Source organism: Argiope bruennichi, chromosome 11, assembly GCF_947563725.1.
Source record: "Argiope bruennichi chromosome 11, qqArgBrue1.1, whole genome shotgun sequence".
In the NCBI taxonomy this organism is placed as follows: Eukaryota; Metazoa; Arthropoda; class Arachnida; order Araneae; family Araneidae; genus Argiope; species Argiope bruennichi.
Window position 1 is genome coordinate 50884392 of NC_079161.1, and position 16606 is coordinate 50900997.

The 16606-nt window shown below is 29.9% G+C and overlaps 1 protein-coding gene across 1 annotated transcript in view; it reads right to left on the minus strand.

Moving 5' to 3' along the window:
• The window catches only part of LOC129957166 (hemocyte protein-glutamine gamma-glutamyltransferase-like), a 62443-nt gene that overhangs the window by 31653 nt on the left and 14184 nt on the right, over positions 1-16606 (minus strand). Inside the window, exon 2 of the mRNA XM_056069347.1 lies at positions 154-344. Coding sequence (XP_055925322.1) covers positions 154-295 — 142 coding nt within the window. The 5' untranslated portion in view covers positions 296-344. The remainder of the gene's footprint in view (positions 1-153; positions 345-16606) is intronic.

Genomic DNA, 16606 nt, shown 5'->3' on the forward strand with positions numbered 1-16606 from the left:
ATAATGGTGACATGACATGCTTGCGGTTTATTTATTACTATACAGAACTTTTAAAAACTAATTGAAGTTTACATAATAAATGTGAGCAATCTGTCGTATTTTTGAGCTCAGATTAAATTTTTAAAAAAATGTGCCTATAATGTTTTAGCTTACCTCTGAGGCCGGGCTGGGGAGCTACCTGCCTCCGAGTGCGTTCGATGTCTTCCCTTAACCTGTCATATTGCTCTCTCCGATAGGTTTCTTCATTTGGGGCATCAATAGGTGTAAACCTCCCGATGAGATTCGGTCTAGACATGATTGAATTTGAATATCAATTGGTGATAGATCAGGTCTCTCCACCGTGCCTGGAAAAAAAATCGGAATTAATGAAAAGCACCAAGAAAAAATAAAATAAAATCTTTAAATGATGATTAGACAATATTTCCAACAAGAGAGCGCTTCTGTTTCTTACTTATAGAATGTTCCAATAGTTTTAAGGAATACGAAGATCATGAACCTTGTAATTTATCGTTTAGGATGCGTTTTATACGATTGCATGCTAAAATTGCTGCGACAGCTGTCAACTGTATAAAAACATTTCAATAATATTTTTGTTCATCATGATCTAATAACTCATTTTAAAATTATGTCAAAATATTTTTCTTCCCCAAAAGAGATAGAAGTGAATGAAATTCTCACCCAGTCACTGAGGTCAATCGATAGTCAATTACATCATTGATTGAAATTTTCATCTTCGTCACTGAAGTTAATCAATAGTCAATTATATCAGTGATTGAAATTTCAATCTCCGTCACTGAAGTCAATCAGTAATCAATTACATCAATGACAGAAATTTCAATCTCCGTCACTGAAGTTAATCAGTAATCAATTACATCAATGACAGAAATTTCACTCTCCGTCACTGAAGTTAATCAGTAATAAATTACATCAATGACAGAAATTTCACTCTCCGTCACTGAAGTCAATCAGTAATCAATTACATCAATGACAGAAATTTCACTCTCCGTCACTGAAGTTAATCAGTAATAAATTACATCAATGACAGAAATTTCACTCTCCGTCACTGAAGTCAATCAGTAATCAATTACATCAATGACAGAAATTTCACTCTCCGTCACTGAAGTTAATCAGTAATAAATTACATCAATGACAGAAATTTCACTCTCCGTCACTGAAGTCAATCAGTAATCAATTACATCAATGACAGAAATTTCACTCTCCGTTACTACTACTCTCCGTCACTTATCATACCAATATTTATAAAAATTCAATTTAGTTGATAAACCAGAGTTGCACGTGACCGAAATTTTCTCACATGTCCATTTTCTTTTTTCAAATAACGTCTCTAATTTCCTTCAATAAGATATATTTCATTTTAATTCTTTTTTTTTCAAATAATGTCTCTAATTTCCTCCAAAGAGCATATATTTTACTTAAATCCCTTTTCTTCAAATAATGTCTCAAATTTCTTCCAATAAACATATATTTCATTTTAATCCCTTTTCTTCAAATAATGTCTTTAATTTCTTCCAATAAGCATATATTTTAATTTTAATCCCTTTTCTTCAAATAGTGTCTTTATTTTCCTCCAATAAGCATATATTTCATTTTAATATCTATTCTTCAAATAATGTCTCTAATTTTTTCAAATAAGCATATATTTCATTTTAATCCCTTTTCATCAAATAATGTCTTTAATTTCCTCCAATAAGCATATATTTCATTTTAATCCCTTTTCTTCAAATAATGTCTTTAATTTCCTCCAGTAAGCATATATTTCATTTTAATCCCTTTTTCCTGAGTAAAAATTCTTAAATGTAACTTGAGAATGGACTTTTTAAAAGTTAAATAGTTTCAAGAAGCAAAGTGATTTCATTTTCCGTTGGTGCAACATATCTGAGTACTCTAAGGCATTTTTTTCGCATTGCAAAGTCGATGAATTATTAAAATTGATTTTGCACACAATGCTTTCACATCTATAAGCATAGATGGAGTTATAAGCATTCATTCTTTTTTCTACAGCATTTAACGCGTATGAGTTTCTCTTAACAGATGTTCTGATCTTTTAAATTACGTTGCTTTTCAGTTTCTAGCTCATCTTTATCATTTCCCTTTTACATTTAAATCTTATCTTCCTTTTCATCTTTCTGCAGATTCTCGTTTTTTACTTTCTATCATACAAAATATTCAAAGAGATAGTAATGTAAGCTCGTTAAAAAAATTCGAATTTGTGATTTTGACGAATCTATATGTTTGAGACATTAATGGGTACACATTTACAAAATTATGTATGTCTTTCTGTGAAAACTCAAAAACACTTTAAGCTAGATGAATGAAATTTTGTATCGAGTTCTGAAATAATAAATTTAACAATCTTTAGAACGAATGAAACATTGTCAAAAAATTCATTCTATATACAATGCTACAAAATAAAATGTCTAGAGAATTAGGATAAAAAGTAATAAAATAAAACAGGAAAAATAATATACCATCTCTCTCGCAACAAGAATTATAATTAAGTTAAAATCGTATGACACTTGACATAAATATTAACAGAGAAAAAAATCTGGCAGACATCGACTGTTGATAGTTGAATGAGTTTGAAAAATATTATTTTAAGAATAATTTCCGTCTGTTTCGGAATAAAATAACTCAATAAAGCTTTCAACTAGATAGATTAAATTTGGTATATTTTTTTAAATTTCGAATTTAGAGATTTTTATTACATTTTTGAACGAAATCCATTCACAAGAAATCTCTTTGCCCGGCTCCCGAATGTAAGTTAGCATGCCAACTATAAGACGAAGACAACTTATTGGATAAATTTTGATACATTGGATAAAATGTTGGATAAATTTTGATACATTGGATAAAATGTTGGATAAATTTTGATACATTTAACATTTACAATGTATATTTGTATGAAATTTGTTATCAAATCCGTTAAGAGGTTTAACCGTCTTTTGATCTGTAGTTTCATAAGCATGCAAACGCGATAACTCAAAAATGCAATAAAATTTGGAACGTAATCTTGAGACTACAATTGTAGTTCTGCGCCAGATTTCGTTTTCATTCTCTCTCTCTCACTCAAAAAAAAAAAAAAAAGCATTCATAATATTGGTGCTTATGTAATGATCGCATTCCAACAATTTATGACCCCCCCCCCAAAAAAAAATCGCCAAAATCACAATTTAATAGGTTTTTTCCTAACTATTGTTCGCCAATGACATGCGCTTAGTAATATATAAATATATTTTTTAAAGGAATGTATGAGACCATTCCCTCAAGTTTTAAATTTAAATTACATTTTAGTTTATAAAGTTTCTTTTGTTTTCCGTTTATACTCTTTTGAGGCTCTTACATAAGTTTTCATTAATGACTTGCGGTAACGGCCACTACAGGAGAAAGTTTTTTAAAAATTTCATTCCATCTGCTTCATAATCAATCAAAGTTGTTATTCAATTAACATTCTTTCATTTAGTTGAAAAGAGGCCTTATGCAACTCCGCTTCTCTGACCATTTAATAATGAATTACGCAACGCATTATTTGAAAAGTGCCGCTTGTCGGCTTGAAAGATAAGTAACTTATTTTCGCAATAATTTTTTATTTATTTATTTAAACAGGAAGAAAGTTTCCTGTTAAGCCATTTTTACTGAAGAATAATTACTCTTTATATCTTAATTTCCATCTCCTTGACATATTGTGCAACTTTTTTTTGAAATACCCACTCGTGAGACAGAGTTGTTTCAAGGCATGATCTCAACCACTCCCAGATCTCCATTTACTAACCGCGAATCCGATTTCATCCCATTCCTTTAACTATGAAACTATGATTCGTCGACAGTAAAACGAAATTTGTTTCTTATGCTTTTCAAAAAATTCATGAATTAAACAAGATTTCTTTGTTCGCAAAGCAACTGAGCGTCCTTCAAACAACAACAGTCTCATTTCCGCATTTTCCTCTTGCGTAGAGCGGGCAATTTCGAACCTTGCTGCTTTGACCTCGGGTCAAGACGAAAAAAAAATTAATGCCCCAGGCAGTTCTTTGATGTAAGTTGAGACGCCGGCTATTTTGATATTATTTTCATTGTTTAAAGATATAACTTTCCATCTTTCTTCTTTTTCGATGTAAAATGGAACGAAAACTGTGGTAATGAGAGCGATCTTTTATTCGCTTGTGCAAAAGGGGTTGTAAAAACCCGTTAATGAGGAAAATCTTACTTTCATAAAACCTGTGACGCATGGGATTTTTATGAAAGTAAAAAAATATAATGTAATGAGAGGATTGTTTTGAAAAAGACTGAAAATATTGAATTCGAAATTTGGAATATTCGAAATATTTCGTGGAATATTTCGAAAAGTGCCTTTTTCCCCCTGGAAAACCAAATAAATGCACTATTTTTATAAAAATCAGCAGAAATGCTTTGGAGAGGGGAGTGCCAGCTCAGATGGCGTCCTCGTCATCTAACTCGGTTCTAAATTACGAGGTCCGTCCACAAATTCTAAAACAGGACGTTAATATTACTAAACTAAACTAAACAGGCGAGATCCAAGAAAATAAAATTTTAGTTTAATTGTTTTATTATGTATAATAGCTTATGTTGCATTGCGTTTTCAGCTTGTTAATGCGAAACGATTTGCAAAAAAGTAACAGGAGGGTCATATTTATTTTTTCAATAGAAATAATTCCTTCTATACAGCATGAATGGTTCAGGAGTAATACGATTTTATTAAAAATTATTTATTTTTTTATAAAATAATTTTATTTTAAAATGTACTGGTAAGCAGTTAAAAGTAATAAATATATTTTCATCAGAAAGCTTCTTAAAATTAATTGAATAATAATAATAATAACATGACATTAGAGTTTTTAAAAAATAAAATATAAAAATAAGTTTTTGAATTTGAAATATAATTTTGCTTTTTGTAAATCTAGTCTGCTCTCACAATTACTTTTTTCTTGAAATATTTTAAGAGAGCTTCTTTATATAAAACAAAAATATCATCAATTTTACTCTTGTTTCATATCCACTTAGTTTTCATTTTGGTGTAAGCCAAAGATTTTGCAGAAAATATATAATTTTATACAAACTATCCATTTTTCGACTTCGGACTAATTTTTGGCCTCATTATTGTATAAAAAATCAGGCTACAAATAGATTTTCAATTCAATGCAAGACAAGAAAACTGACACTCAATCCGGAAATATATTTAATATATAGTTTTGCTGATTGTAAAGAACTGTAAGTTCATCATTTACAGATATACACCCCATTGTTTACAATTTTAATGCTACCAAATACGAAATCAACCGCCGCAAATAAACCCTGCATAGTATTTGAGTGTTTAATTTGAATTGATTCCATCTAGTTTATTTCGGATTTTAATGCATATCATATACGCTAAAGTTTACCACGCATTTTTTTCAACTTCAGTTAATCCTTGAAAAAATACATGTGGTTTAAAATCGGTAATTTAGGTACTAAAAATTGCATTTCGATTGCATTATCATTTCCAAATCAAAAAAAAAAAAATATGCTGTATTGGAATGAAGATCATTGTGATCCGTGCAGCGGAAGCGAGAGGACCCATGTTTTTGAAAACATTTCTTTAATGATCACATTTTGCACAAAACACGGAAGACAAGCGCACACCTTAACAGAACAGCATCTTTACTCATTATTACAATCGCAATGCATTACGGGATGCGTATCTAATTAGGTGTCGCCATCTATTATCCAAAAGAGAAGATAAAATAATGCAACTGCTACAATACAGTAATTATGCAGTTATTTCATGCTACTGATGAAGAAATGCGCAATTTTAAAATGGAATTCGGTATGGAACCTCGTAGCTTTACATAAAACAGTGTATGATCGATATTTTTCATATTACTGCGTTTCGACTTTGATTCCTTTCTTTTCAAAGCTGGAAGTGGATAAAAATTTCTTTCTAATAATTTCGCAACCAGAGTCTCTTAAAGAATTTCTCGCGTCCAAAGCGTTATTCACCTTTAAAAAATATTCTTTTTAAATGATTTTAAACAAGGTAAAAAAAAAAAAAACAACAAAAAAAAACAAGGTACATTCATTCTGATAAGAAAACACATCCTGCTGTGTTTGATGTTTTTGCCAAGGGTTATATTAAATGGATTTGGCTCATAACTTGCATGATTTGAAGCAGTAGAAGCAGTTCCCTTTGCTTCAGTGATATTTAAAGAATAAATACTTATCTTCAGACTAAGATCCATTCATCTGTAAAAAAAATTCAGTATGGCGGATTCACGTGTGCCTCTCAATGTAAGTGGTGCCGGGCATTCAGTGCTTTTACAATATTGAATACGAAATATTGTTGTTAGGGAAAGTACGGTAACCGGAAAAAAAATCGGACTCCTTATTTTGACAATTTTTACATTTCAATCCTTATTTTAATTGAAAAATACATTTTTGAATATATGTCTGTCCGTCTTCTGTCTCTGTCTGTTAACTTGATATTTCAAAAATGCTTCAATCTAGAATGATGAAATTTTGTGCGGTATCTTTACGACCAGAATTTAGGGTCATGGTGGCCTGATGGTAAAGTCTAAGTCTCAGCTTCGGAACCGGAAGGTCTTAAGTTTGAGACCCAATTCCATTTAGCGGGTGTGGTGCACGTTAAATCCGTCGGCTCAAACGTCCTCCCGCTGATGTGATGCGGAAGTTTAGAGAGAGAGGAGTGCCAGCTCAGGTATCGTCCTCGTCATCTGACCGCGGTTCAAAATGACGAGGTCCGTCCTAAAATAGCCCTAGTGTTGCTTTAAACCGGGAAGTTAATATAACTAAACTAAACTATGACATAATTTTAGACTTCTCACAAATTTTCAGCAAAATCCATTCACAATATGTTTGCCTCTTATAATAAAAATGAACATGATAATTATAAACACTTAAATATTGGACAAAAAAAATTTAGTATACGGGTTTAACACTTTAAAGGGCCATTTTTTTCTAGTCATATTATGTTAAAATATTTTTAGGCTTGAAATTAGAATAAGAAAAGGGGTTCATTTAACTTATTAGATAAATTTTATTTGATTAATTCATTAATTTGGTTAATTAATAATTAAGTAACAGATCAAGACACACCATTTTGTGTGAGATAAAGAACTGAAGCATCTAAGTTTCTGTCTTTCTAAAAAAAATTTGTCAGAACTGATGCCAACCTACATAATTTCATACAAAGATTGATAAATTTGGTAGGAAGCATACTTCCTACGGCCCTAGAAAGGGTTAATATATAAAATGCAAATATACTGTATTAAATTTTGCATCAAAAACGTATAATGATCTGTTCTTTCGCATGCATATAAATACGACAACTCAGAAATGTAACGAGTTGGTTAAAAATTGAATTTCGTACAGCGTTCTAAGGCCTAAATTGTAGATCGTATCAAATTTCAAATGAAATTCGTCGAAAGATTGGTCGTTTGTTGATCTGTAATGCATGTAAGCGCGACAGTTGAAATTTAGTTTAGTTCTATTAACGTTTAAAGCAACGCTGGGGCTATTTGGGGGCGGATCTCGTAATTTTAAACCACGGTCAGATGACGAGGACGACATCTGAGGTGGCACAAACTCTCCAAGCTTCTGCATTATACCATCGGAGGACTCTTGGCCAAGGCGGATTTAGCGTGCACCAGACCCGCTTATACGACGGTTCTTCTGTGGAATAGGGTCTCAAACTAGAAACCTTCCAGTTCAGAAGTCGAGACCTTACCACCAGGTCATTGCAGCCCGCGCAATAACTCAAAAACACAAATGAAATAAATAGCAGCTTTGTGTCAAAGTATGTAGCCGACTACGTTCGAAGCAATATTTTTCAAAAATTTGATTTTTTAAAAACTATTTATGGTTTTTAGATGTATTGTCAATTATAAACACTATATATACAAAAAAATTATTTGGAAATATAATATATTTTGAGAAATAGGAAAATTTGTAGTAAATTTTAATGAAATTTAACCTAAACGGCTAACACTCTACACAAAATTGTAATGCAGTTATCCTATTTTTCTTTGTACACAAGTTATAGAATATAATGATGAATGAAATGAACCAAAATCTAAGAAACATTTTGAGATGCAAAGAAATTATGGGTAAAAATGTACGTATATATACATTTTTTCCATAAATTTACAACTTAATTTTTCTAAAAACACCTATAAATAAAAAAGTATTTCACCAACAATAAAACTTTTGGTTCATTTCATTGCCCACAGTATTTAAAACACACGCTGAAATTTTTATGTAAATACCTCTATTAGTTTTTGAGATATCATGTTAACGGTGGAAAATTTTTATAAAAATTAAAGTTTAAGAAAATTGAAGTTAAAGAAATATTTTAGCTAAAAAATTGTTTAAAATTATCCTGGATGATAGATCAGACCTTCCTTTTCCTAGAAAATACTATTTTGGAAAGAGGAAAGCCTGAACTACAAGAAATAATAATAAAAGAAGAATTCGCCAATGTGGTCGAAAACCAGTGTTTTTAACGTAGTCGGACCCCTTAATTTCAATTCGTCGGGGGAAAAAAGCTCCCAAAATGAACATTTGATTTTTTTTCCCCTATATTATTAAACACAAAATTCTTAAATGCAGGACTTTGGAAACAAAAATTTGGCCCCTTATAGCTTTCACAGCCTTTCCCAAGGTCCAGAATTTTATGTGAAGGAAGGAGTAAAGATAGCTTTATTAGAGTGTGTACGAGAAAGTTTTAGGTTTTCATGCTCAGCTGCTTAGTTTTCATGCTCATGCTTAGGTTTCCATGCTCTAGTTTTTAAAGTTTTCATGCTCAGCTGCTAAATTCCAAGTATAGATCATTTCCATTCACATTTATTTGAAAATAATGGATATAATAATGCTTAAAGGGACAGCGGACTTTGAAATAAGCAAAAATGAACGAAAACGTATAATTTTAATTTTATCTTTTCATCACCAAAATATGTATTTATATTCAACTAAAATAGTGTTATAAAATGTATTGTTCCATAAAATAAATATTTGAAGAGTTAAGAGGGGAAAAAGTACATCTTAATGACTTTTCTCAAAATGATGTTATTAGATTTAAATATATTTGAAATGCTCCAGGTGTCTTAGTTTTTGAAGAAATTAAATGAAATTGATAATAAAGATTTCAATCAAATATTAAAGGAAAATGGGGTATGCATTTTATGTCTTCGAGTTTTCTCAGATAGTTAAAAGTTAATTTCAGTTCAGAAAAACATACAATTTCTATGAAAATTCAGTTAGTGTGCAAAAAAATATTTCTAAAAATTTAGCATTTATTTGGAATTACAAAAGCATTCGCTGTTTTGTTCCAAATAAAAGAAAAAAAAGAAAAAAAAATTAAGACGCCTGGAGTATTTTGAAATTTTTTAAAAATTACATATCTTTGAATTTTTTAAAAAAAATAATATATTTTATTTTAAAATGTTTTTTTAAAAGAAATTTGACGCATTTATATTTTAATAAATATGCGTAAAAAATTTCATAACTCTTACTGAATAATTCACAAAAGCGTCTAATAGAGGATTGTCCACTGTCCCCTTAAGTAACATTGCTTTGATCACAGACAAATGCATAAGGTAAAATAAGATAGAAAAAAACATACAGTAAACAGTGTTTTGCATTTTATGTAAGTTTTATCACAATTTTATATTAAAATTTGACATTGTAATTCGCTCCGATGCATTTTTGTGCAATTGGGGTTTTAAATAATCCTGATTCATGCACAGAGGTTTGAAATACTTTTATACCTAAAATGAGAACACGGGAGAAAATGAACCCTTTTTTTAATAATATCATAGGGGTAAAAGAATTGGAAGAAAATGGTTACCCTTCCTCAGTTCCTTGGCTACAAAAGAATGTATTAAAAGCAATGCAATTTGTCTTTTGAAGGCGCACCCCAAGAACGCCTTATTTGACAACCTCGTAAAATCGAAAGGATGGCCCCAGGCACTGGGTCATTGACTTAACCCCACGAAAGTGACAACATCCTCGCAGACCGAACGAGCATCCTTTGAGTGCCGAGCAGAAGAGGCATGTCTTCCAGCTTTAATGACCTTGGTCATATCACCTCGATGAATGACCTCGTTGGTTGCGAAGCTGGGATTCCCAGGTATTTCTTGCCCTAGGTGCCTATGTGGCAGCGAAAACAACTAAAAGTTGAGTATTGACGTATGTGACGTAAATTACCACATTTTATTTTTATTTTATTACTGTTTTTTCGCTACTGGATAAAGAAACGATTTTGAAACTACATCTCCTGTTCCGTTATCATCTTGCTTCTTTATCTATGAATTTTTGATCTTAAATACCTGTAATATATTTATTTCTGATTGTATAAATTTTATTGTTGCAGTTTTGTAAAAAAATAAGTAGATAATTAAGTCAAAAATAAAATAACTAAAGCCATTTAAAATAATTATTAAAAATAATTTTTTTTTGCATAGATTTAAAGTTTGAAAATATAAGCATTAAGTATTTAGGAGGAAAATAATAAATAAATAAATAAAAATAAAATAATATTAAGAAAACAGATAAAATAATATTAAGAAAACAGAATTAAGAAATTTTTGCTTTGACTCATTGTTTTCACAAATAATTACGCTTTGACAATCAGTTTTAAATGATATATTATGATGCTGTTCCCACAAATATGCATCACAGAAATAAAAAAAATTTGTGCATTTCTCTTACCTACATTTTTTTAATACCCTTTATAGGATTTTTAAGGTATTTCTGTGATGTAAGTTCCTATTTGAAGTTCCTATTTTGGGTGATCGTTCTCTGATTCAAGTCTAAATTACGATCTGTGGATGACTGAATGAAATGCGTGAATGAAAGTCCTGTAAAAAGGGTTGTGACGTGTATGTAACTAAGTCGTTCTCTTGGCCCTAGATGGCGCTACTATAAAAACAAGAGACGCTTCCCCACCGGCTTAAAATCACTGTCTTCGAAACGGCGGGCTTGTCCATGGCAAGTAAGTGCCATAAGAAACAACAACAACTAGTTCATAATTCACCATTCTATAGGAAATAAATTAGCCAAATGGCGAAAAAAAAGTCGACAATTACGATTTTTTTTTTTTTTTTTTTTTTTTGCAAGTACATATAATCTAGTTTTCTATTTCTGAAATTTTGAGCATCGCAGGGGGTCCTAGGGCAATTGTTTAAAGAACTGAAAAAATATTCTAAGAATGATGCTTCTCTTTAGATCATTATTGAATTAATTTTGTTAGATATGCCCATTTTAAAAAGTGGACTTCTATACTATTTGGGAGAACAACAAGGAATCATTCAATGTTCGGATATCATTCCTAACCACTCCTTTTTCAAAGACGTCGCTTCACAGCTTATAGTAACGGACATTCATAAATTCAAGAGGATATTCTTTTACATTCAAATAAATTTTTATCAAACAAATATACCAATATGCAGTTTCAAATGCATTTAAGAAAAATAACACTAATAAAACTAATAAATAATAACTCTGCAGTTTTAGGTACTACTCAAGCTGATAAATAGCATTTACGTTTCTTCAGCAGCTGCAGTGAGCAACTATGACTGAAACTTGATTAACCTTAACATCCTGAAAATGAATACGGCAGATGAGGGGATTTGAAACAGGCATTAATTGATTTCAATATTTATGAGCTGGATATGTTTGTGTATAAAAAGATATTCTCATGAAAATATTTCTGTAAAGTGTCAGCATTCACATTATAAATAATATTATTACATTTGAAATAAAGCACTACAATTCGTAAATTGTAATGCAACCTATAACACAATTTAATAAAACGTTATATATTGTGATTAAAGAATTGTCCTATGATATTAGACAGAAGCGTGTAGCTGCTTAATTTATCAATGTTTTTAATTCAATCACATGCATAATTAATAGTTTCTTCATGAATTTTCCATGTGAAAATATTTTTTGAATGCAGATATTTTTCCAACATTCCAAAATCGATGACTGTCTAGTTGAAACATAAATCATATTTTTGCATTTACTGTATTTAAAATCATAATTAAGGAGTACGTATACACTGGAAGATTTTTTTTTTAATTTTAACTTTAAAAATCCAGTTTTTTCTCAGTAGGTCATTAATATATGTTTAAACTTGTTTCAGCGAGAGAAAAAAAACATATTACACTCACTATTAATTAATCAATTAATATTTAATGATCTAATTAGCATATTTTTCGAAACATGATATCTTAAATTCTAATTTGTACAGCCACACAATTCTAGTTGGTAATTATGCCTAATATTAGTCTTCATGTTGTCTGGCTCAAACAAGTTATAAAAATATATAGTTTTTTTAACAAATTTTTCATCAACGATGAATAGAAAAGGCGAGATTTTTTTCTGTAATTTTGACTTTTAAATAGCTATTAAAAATTTATTTCTATAAATATAACTTTGATTGAGGCACAAAACTTCCACTGTTTCAAACAGATTATTTTGATTTATAAATAATTTTATTTGGTTAATTTTTTATTGAGTTATGATTGTTTGAATGAAGCAACATAGTGTAAAAATATCATTCTTCATAAAATGAGTTTTAAAGAACCGAACCTAGAGTTTTTAGTGAAAGTTCCCCAAGAAAAATAATTATAACTCGAGAAATATTCCGAATATTGATACATTTTTGGTATCGTTTGAAAGCTAAAGGATCAGAGAACATTTTGAAGCAATAAAAAAAATATTCGATATTTTGAACGATTTTCGAGGTTTCAAGTGTGTACGTACACCTTAATTTTTTTATATAAAATTAAAATAAAATGCACCTACAAAAGTAAACTACTAGTAAAATTTTAGGTGCACCTACAAAAACCACACCCTGCAATCAAATTTGCCCTTTTGATAAGACGCCTCTTAATATACTCAAACGATATAATATTTTTTCCTCGCTTAATGTAAGGCTCAAAAACTCAATATTTCCATTTTGATGATAAAAGAAAACGCTCAAGGCTGCATTTCTTACAAATTAATTTCTGCATTATAAGTCGGTTCAACTATGTATAGAAAAACTACATTATTTACTTCCTGCATTTTCATTCGAATTCGGGAATTCTTCCCGAGAGAGTGGCCTTCAAGCCCAAATCATTGAGACACGTCCACCGCCTTGACACCGCACTTGCAGCTCACTTTTATTTATGGAGTAACCTTCAATGTAATTCTGCATTTATGATTAACTGCATATTATTTATTATTAATAATGACTCTTCGATTAAGAAGTTTATTTTCTTTCGGAATTCCCTGACGAAGATTAGAATTCCTAGAATTCCCCCTAGAATGTTTTACTCTGGAAGTGAGCTGGTATAGATTGTGTGTACCACAACTCTACTCCCCTGAAATCGAAATTATGCATCTACCTGGATACAAACTTATTTAATTTTACACCCAAATAGCAATGACTATATTAATTGATAATGATAATGATTGATGATTAATTGATAATTGATAACGATAAAGAATATGAATTGTCCAAAAAAAGGACCATTTTGCCAAATGAAAAAAAGACCCCCCCCCCCTTTTTTAAAAAATCTCTTTTAATTGTTCGTATATGAAACATACGTAATATTGTAATTGTATTGAAAATATTGTAATTGTAAAAAAAGAAAATTCAAATTCAAAATTGGTTTGAGCTATATGAAAGAAATTGGTTAAATAGATTTTACGCCACATTTGTAGATTTCTAAATATTTTTTGAACAAAATCTATTCAGAGGGAGTCTGTCTGTCTTGCTATTCGAGTACAAGCGAACTCAATAACTGCGAAACGTAAAGAGTCAGATAGATAAAATTTGATACATGTGCTAAGCATGCCAAATTTAGATTCAAATGAAATTTTTAGCCAAATTAGTCAATAAGTAATAAGTTTGTATATCGATTACATCGAAGTACAATATCGATTTGTACTTCGCATGAATGTAAAGGCAATAATTGATAAACATAATGATTTGATGAATAAAATTCGGTTTGTGATCTTATGACTATAATTGTAATTGTAGTTCCTTGTCAAATTTTGTTTCAATTGATCAAAAAGAAAAAAGAAAAAGAAGGGGGGAAAAAAACTCGCCAATGATTACTAGGTTGACTCAATAAAAATGCTAGATTCACGCCAAAGAATAATATTTCGTATCTATTTTTCGCCAGTGCTATGCAATGCATTTGTAACCTAACCCAAGATCCATATTTTTATGCGAAGGGAGTGGGTAAAAGTTTTATTAAAAGGAGACAGCACCCCCACTAGATCAGTTGTGTCATCTAAAAATAATATACTTTGCTTCTTCTCGATTTTTTTTTTCTTTCAACAACACTTCCCAAATGTATAGAAAATTTATTTCTGGGTAGGAGAAGAACTTTGAAATAGCATTGAATTCAAAGTCCTTGTCAATTGCTAATAACTAAATTGAAATATCGGTGCATAACAGACATTTGCTCCTTCTAGTGTCTTTCACCTGGTAAATAATAGAAACTATTTTAATAATTTTGCTTTCATTCATCTTTTTATCTTTATATTAATTAAAAAAAACATTATATAAAGTTTTTTTTTTTTTTTTTTTTTTTTTTTTTTTGTAAAAATTAATCCAAACCTAGTCGGATACTTTACGTTTTCAAGACGTGCGGGGAAAAATATTGCATATTTGACTGCATTCTTTCCGTAACTCTAAAAAGTGAAGATATGCGCTAAATTAGGAGTTAAAGAGATTAGTTTCACAAAAATAAATACATAATATAATTGTTTTTAAACTGAATAAATACAAACTAAGAATTATTTCAAAAACTTTTTTTCCCCGCAATGTTTGAAAAATACTAAACGCACATGGAGAGATTCCTAAATTGAACTGATAAATTTTTTTTTAAAGTTAAGTTTCAGAGATAAAATTATGAATTTCAAACAACTGTGACACTTGGTATTTGTAGGAAAAAGGAATTGTCAAGACATTGTGTAAAAAAAGAATTGTTTTGTCAAAAAAAGGACTCAAAAGAAGAACGAGACTACTTCTTGTATAAGACACATAAATGGAATTTGTCAATTGAGTTTGTAGACGGTCTATAGGCCCACAAAGATCTTTCAGACACAAATAGAACTAGTCAATAAAATACACGAAAAAGCGCATTCCATAAGAAGAGAGAAAGCATAAATTTTAAAATTCAACATTACAAGTTCGCGACGAATTTTATTCTGGAAATGACATTATCAAATGCAGAGAGCGAATCCCTTCTACTTGTCACAAACATAAAAATCCAGAATATAAATGAAAAATACATATTAAGCCAAAATTTCATTTTATCTAAAATGTGTTAAGGATTTATTTAATTAATTTCATTCAACTAAATAAAAATTATAATTTAATATATATATATATATATATATATATATATATATATATATATATATATATATATATATATATATATATATATATATATATATATATATATATATATATATATATATATATATATTGCTTAAAAAACTTGCTCCTAATTTATTAAATTATCCTATTAAATTTCCACAAGTATCTGTCAGATTTATAATTAATTGTTATTTAAAATTGGATTTTATATTCTTGCGTCAAAAAAGTAATCTTTCTATTTTATTTTTTCTGTGCAGCAAATTCCGAAAGATTAAACAAGGTATATGAAAGATTAAGAGTGGCCTTTTTCTAATATGATAAATTGTAGGTCAATCAAAAAGTTAGTTGCCTTCTGTAAAAAGTTTTGTTGAAAAGCTATTCTGATGGAACTTTGTGGCAACACCTGAGATACTTATTTGTAACATGTGACGTAGCGGCTTTTAATCGATAATTACAATTTGTCTGATAATGAGTCATAAACAAGTCTCAGCAGCCGCAAGTGGAGTTCAGATTGAAACTGCTTGCAATGATTCGCTTTTTTTTTTTTTTCGGGCGAGAGAAATTAAATTTATCGACAATTGCATGAAGTGTACAATGGCGATACAATGTCACGCCAAGCTATCGCGTTGTGGTGCAATGTGTTTGAGAATGAACGTGATTGAAAATCTCTAATTTCGACAAATTCTGAGACTCGCGTGAATGACGTTAGGTAGATTTCTTCGCAGGCGATAATGACAAACTTGCGCCAAGTCACTCCAAATGTTTAAAATATGGCGGTAATCATAGCTAAAAGTGGATTTTTCATGAAACTTTCAGATACAAATAGAGTTATAGTAGAATTTCAATCCTGTTTTGTTTTTTTAAGTAACTTTCCTTACTGGCCTTCGTAGTTTATTAAAATAAAAACGCCACATCGAATTCCAAGATTAAATGCTTAAATTTTTGAATGGATTCACACCTTTTAACAAATGTTTTGAAATTCTTTTATAATATAAGCAATAATATATATTTGTTAATCGTCTAATTCGTTTATCATTATTTTTGTAAAAATTCGGTTAAGGTATTTAGTTTGAAAATTTTTAACTTTGTTTAAATATTCGTTAAAAATCAAAAGAAGTTTGTTATTCTTAATTTTTTTGCAAAAACAGGCTTTTTTTTGTCCATGTTTCCCACAATGCATCCATATTAATACAG